Source organism: Numenius arquata, chromosome 9, assembly GCF_964106895.1.
Source record: "Numenius arquata chromosome 9, bNumArq3.hap1.1, whole genome shotgun sequence".
NCBI lineage: Eukaryota > Metazoa > Chordata > Aves > Charadriiformes > Scolopacidae > Numenius > Numenius arquata.
In genome coordinates this window covers 23,310,176-23,315,299 of record NC_133584.1, presented here as the reverse complement: position 1 = coordinate 23,315,299, position 5,124 = coordinate 23,310,176, and the positions used below count along the sequence as shown (strand labels likewise).

At 57.9% G+C, this 5,124-nt stretch overlaps 1 protein-coding gene across 3 annotated transcripts; it reads left to right on the top strand.

Moving 5' to 3' along the window:
- The first annotated feature begins 1,328 nt into the window (after positions 1-1,328).
- Positions 1,329-3,849, top strand: LOC141468391 (transcription cofactor HES-6-like). 3 transcript variants are annotated; one of them, XM_074153454.1, is made up of 4 exons: positions 1,329-1,435; positions 1,525-1,611; positions 1,693-1,774; positions 1,871-3,849. In XM_074153454.1, the coding sequence occupies exons 1-4, from the start codon at positions 1,355-1,357 to the stop codon at positions 2,278-2,280; spliced, it is 660 nt and encodes a 219-aa protein (XP_074009555.1). In that variant the 5' UTR covers positions 1,329-1,354; the 3' UTR covers positions 2,281-3,849. The 3 variants fall into 3 exon arrangements, with proteins under 3 accessions (XP_074009555.1, XP_074009556.1, XP_074009554.1); XM_074153455.1 differs by having other exon boundaries at positions 1,699-1,774; positions 1,871-3,843; XM_074153453.1 differs by having other exon boundaries at positions 1,693-3,843.
- The last annotated feature ends 1,275 nt before the right edge of the window (positions 3,850-5,124 follow it).

Below are 5,124 nucleotides of genomic sequence, written 5' to 3'. Positions count from 1 at the left end.
ATGAAAAGCAGCATTAAGTAATAGCGGGACCAACTAAGAGCTAGCCCAGTCTCTCTCAGAGCACGTGCCATCACCCGCTGGACCACAGGGGATAGGTCAGACACCAACCTGCAGACGTGGATCAGTAAAAAGCAATAGCGCCGGGGGTCCCGGGGTTCTCTGAGCAGCCGTGGGCACACCAGCTCACGCCGGACCTCTCAGCAAAGAAAAACTCAGTACCACCAAAACCCGAGGGTTTTCCCTGGGCAAATTTTGCAGGGTGAAATGAAGGAGGGAGGGGAGCTATGCCAGACACGTACGGGGAGGCAAGCGCGCGGCTCCACCGATTCAAGCGGGGGACGCGTCTCCCGTTTCCTCGGGCGGTAAAAATATGACATGCATTAGCGAGGAGAATAAAAGGAAGGAAACAAAGGAGCGGGAGCGAACACCTGTCGCTCCCCTCGGGGACGAGCCCTGACGCTTTTATTTGCCTCGGCCGGCCCGGGGAACTGCAGCTGCCAACTGTCATCAGCATCAAGTTACCCGCACAAAGCCGGGCTGCCCGCCTCTTTCAGCCACGGCAGCCCCAGGGCCGCGACGCGCCCGGGGACAGCACCCAGCCACCCACCCTCGGGGCCCAGAGCCCCACGGCCACCGGGCGGGCCAGCAGCCCCCGCCCCAGGCTGGGGAAAGGCCGCACGGCCTCGTGCTGCTGGAGAGCGGCCGCAAGGCACGACGCCACACCGCGACATGTCCCGGCAGCAGCCCGTCACCCCCGGGCAGAGCCCCCAAGGCGTGAGGGCCCGACTCGAAAAGCCTCCCCATCCATTTAGGTGGGGACCGGACACGGACCCACGCCAGGCCCCGCCGGTTTCCCGCTCAGGCCTCAGGTGGGCCTCACGCCCACGGCTGCCCCGGGGACACGCTCAACCCCCCCACAGGCTCCCCGAGGCTTTGAGCCCACAACACGGTGGCGCGTTGGGGGCTTTTCGGGGGGGTTTACTGAAGGTGACTGACACGTCCCACTGCGTCGAGGCCGCGGTGCAGGGGGCACGTCCCCTCCCCGGGCCCTGCCCAGCCGCCGCGCCAAGCCCCGCCGAGCGAATGGACGACCGACCCCCCCCGGCGGAGCGGTGCCCGCACCGGGCCAACAACGCCGGCGGCGGACGGCAACCACAGCTTCGCCCCCCCGCCCCGCCCCGCCCCGCCCCGCCGCAGACAAAGCGCCCGCCTGCCATTGGCCCGTTCGGCCAACGCTCCGGCGGCTGCCCGCCCGGCGCGGCCAATGGGCTCATTGACATGCAAATGAGAGAGTATAAGTAAGGCGGCGCGGAGCGGGGAGTGGAGCCGGAGCAGAGCGGAGCGGGCGGGCGCAATGGCGCCCTCCTTCCGGCCCGGCAAGGGCCGCCCGCCGCGGGGGAACGATGGCTGCGCGGAGGCCCGGGCCGACAGAAGGGTGAGCGGCGGAGGGGCGAGCGGGGCGGAGCGGGGGGAACCGGGGGAACCGGGAGGGCGTCGAGCTGACGGCGCTGCTTGTCCCCGCAGACGAGGAAGCCGCTGGTGGAGAAGAAGCGCCGGGCGCGGATCAACGAGAGCCTGCAGGAGCTGCGGCTGCTGCTGGCCGACAGCGAGGTAAGGCGGCGGGGCGAGGGCGGGGGCCGGGCGGCGGGGGCTCCCTCCCACCCCAGGGCAGCGCTGACGGCGGTGGGTCAGTTTCAGGCGAAGCTGGAGAACGCGGAGGTGCTGGAGCTGACGGTGCGGCGGGTGCAGGCCGTGCTGGAGCGCCGCTCCCTCGGTGAGTGCCGGCGGGGCGGCGGCGAGGGGGGGGGGCGGGCCGGGCCGGGCCTGTCTTGTCCTCACCCCGCTCCCCTCTCTGTCTCCCCCGGCGCAGAGGGCGGGCGGCTGCAGCGTGAGGCCAGCGAGCGCTTCGCCGCCGGCTACATCCAGTGCATGCACGAGGTGCACACCTTCGTCTCCGGCTGCCCCGGCATCGACGCCACCACGGCCGCCGAGCTGCTCAACCACCTGCTGGAGTCTATGCCCCTCGACGAGGGCGGCTTCCCGGACTTGATGGCGGACGTTTTGGCAGATCCCTGGCCCGGCAGCGAGGCCTTGGCCGCCGCTGCCAGCCTGGCTCTCCCCGCCTCGGCACCCTCGCCTTCCCCCAGCGAAGAGACCTGCTCCGACTCGGAGGAGGCGGAGGCCGAGCCTGGCCAGACCTCCACTGAGGGACTGGACGCTTCCCGGACGCGGGGCCTGCCATCGCCCAGCTTACCCAAATCCATGTGGAGACCCTGGTAAATGGAGGAGCCAGCAGGAGTTGGAAGCAGACCTACCTAGCGGGGAGAGCGGCCGGGCCCCCCCCCAGCTTCCCCTGCCAGCAGCTGCAGGGACGGCCGGCCTGCCTGGCGGTGGCTGGCAGCCCAGGGCTCGGGGGCTGCATCCATGGCACTCATACGCTGTCATGCCCCGACAGGCTAATAGCTAAACGCATTAACATTTCATCCGTGTGTGTGTGCGCGTTTGTAATGTTAGGGGTTGGTTTTATGGGGGTTATGGGGGGGGGGCGGGGAGGGAGAGGAGGGAGTTGGTTTTTTAGTAGCAAAGCTCTTCAGTGGGTACACAGCAGTTATTTTATAAACCCTGCCTCTTTCTCTTTTGGCCCTTATAAGTGGCCCGAATATCACTACCTTTTTCTTCTAAGAAAAAGCCTTTGTGCATTTTAAGTTGTGGTGGTGAACTCCAGGAGAAGCTGGGAGTTGAGTCTGCATGCAGAGTTTTAAGTGTTCTAGTGATAGCGAAGATCCCTGAGAGGGGTTGGTTGGTGTGGCTAACGTCCCTAGGCGGTAGCAGTCTAGAGTCTCGCCTTCAGTGAAGGGAGAGAAAAACTAGAAACCTGGCAGAATTAGGTGAACATGAAAGAGATAGTGGTGGCAGGGTGCCTTTTAGAAGTGAGTGTCTTTTATGCACATTTTGCTTTTAGCACATTTGAGTTTATTGTGACTTTATGTATATTAGGGTGTCAAATGTTTTTTATTCTTAATCTTTAATAAAAAAATACTGAATTCACAACTGATTGCATGTATTGTGGAGTATGATGCACTTCTAACCAGTTTAAAAAACTAAAAGTACAGTTCCTTATTCTTAACTATTAACAAAAGTGTGGAAACAATGCCGGTAATTAAGCACTTAATTCTTGTACTAATCATTGTTAGCTCAAGTACTGGAATTCAAATGTTTCTTTTGTTTAATACTAGAAGACACTTAAGTTATTGCAGCAAGCAAGGTCATACTGGTGCAGGGTTGATTGTAGGCCACAGATTTCTGGGCTAGTTTATCTGGATGCCAGTCTCAAACCTACTCTACTTGATCTGCCATCTGAAGGTGTTGCTCATACATCTACAGTCCTAACTTCACAAGTGCTAGGCACAGCCTTTCCTGGGGCAAGACTTCGTAGGGGGGGTGGTTTGTTGTTTGGGGTTTGGTTTTTTGGTGGTTTGTTGTTTTTTTTTTTGCTCTTGAATGCAAAGTTGAATAGAGTGTGCAATGGATTTGGAAAGTATTCTTTACAATTAAGTGTTTCTAGGGGGCTGTGGGGGCACCCTCAGCTTTCTCGTGCATGAGGTTTGACACCTCCCCTGTTCCTGCTTCTGGGAGATGCCAGGTTATTTATGCTGTGATAACAGCTTTCAGAGAGCTGTCATTGTAAAGAGGAAAACCAAAAGGATTGTAAAGTTGCTTAATACGTGGAAGTTCCCAAACATAGAACAAGCGAGAAAGGAAGCAACCGAACTACCAAGGGACTAGACTTGTAACTTTCTTTTGTTAACAACCCTATGGAATAATAAAAGTGGAAACTAAGATATTGGTAAGACCTCTCCTTTGTAGTTTTCTTTAAGTTACCTGAGGTTGGTGTTCTTATTCAAAGATGGCCATCAGATTTGTTTGGTTCTTCTCCTCCCCTTTTGTGCTAAATTCCCTTTGAACTGGGGGGAGAAGGGCAAAAACCAGCTCGGCAGAGGGATGTGAGAGCTTCTGTAGTGACCTTTCTGCTTTAGGGAGGGAGGTTAGCATTTTGAAGTGTAAATGAAGGAGGAACCTGGGACACTTGCACTAAAAGTAACACCCTACACACAAGATGACCTCTCGGGCTGAGCCTGCACCTCTTGAGCCCCAGCGCAAGGCCAGGTTTATTTTTATAAAGCTATTTCCCCCAGGTATCACATAAGTATTTGATACTTCAGTCTCCAATTTTGCTTAATTAGCCCAGACAACAATATCTCACTGTAATCACCCAGGGTGGTTCACACATCAGTACCTTACCCTGTTAGACTAAGACAGAGCCCCTTGCTTTTAACATCTAGAAAACGCCCCTTTCTGTAAGGCGCTCTGGAGAGGGAGGTAAAGCCACAGCCTGTTTCCTTAACACAACAGCAGCCACCACAGCCCAGCCTGTGGCCCCCAGCAGCACGCACACACAGCAGCATTAGCTGCAGACACTTGCCTGAGCTGGCTGTCCTCAGGTGTGACATCCAGGGTTGATCCTGGGCTGGTGCAGCCGCTCCATCCCCTCCGCTGCTGCAGGAACACCGCAGGCAGCCTGGCTTGGCTTCATTTCCATGAGATGAAAGACCCCCGGGTTAGAGCTCTTCTGTAACACTCCTGTGAAAGCAAGTGCAAATCCTGACACTTCAGTGACAGAAACACAGCTGAGAGTCAACATAAAAGTGCCAGCTTTGGTTCAGCAGTGGATCAGGGCTGGGGGGGGCGGGGTGTGGGGGTGGGTAGCAGCAAAGTCACCTCTGTGAAGGAGCATTGCAGACATGTTGCTTAACTTTTCCTGTACTGGCCCTAGAGAACGGGAGGTGAAGCTGCCCTTCCCCCTTTACCTGCTCCCTTTCCCATCCCTGTGGATGTTGCTGGTTGCACTTCCCACACCTGGGGTAACCCTCCCCAGCTGGTGGGCCCGCACAGCCCCCTGCACATCTGCCACCACGCCTGGAGACCTGGCCACAGTCCATCCCATCCACTGCAGAAGGAAACAGGCAGAGGGGCTGCGAGTTCTCCCAAAGCCAGGATGGCTAGGAAGAACCACAGCAGAGGGATAACAGATCTTTCCCCTGTGCGCTTCTCTGTCCTGTATTA

Coding starts and splice junctions, on each gene's coding strand:
- LOC141468391 (XM_074153453.1), top strand. CDS start 1,355: ATGGCGCCCTCCTTCCGGCCCGGCAAGGGCCGCCCGCCGCGGGGGAAC. Junction 1,436..1,524: donor AGGCCCGGGCCGACAGAAGG/GTGAGCGGCGGA, acceptor TTGTCCCCGCAG/ACGAGGAAGCCGCTGGTGGA. Junction 1,612..1,692: donor TGCTGCTGGCCGACAGCGAG/GTAAGGCGGCGG, acceptor GCGGTGGGTCAG/TTTCAGGCGAAGCTGGAGAA.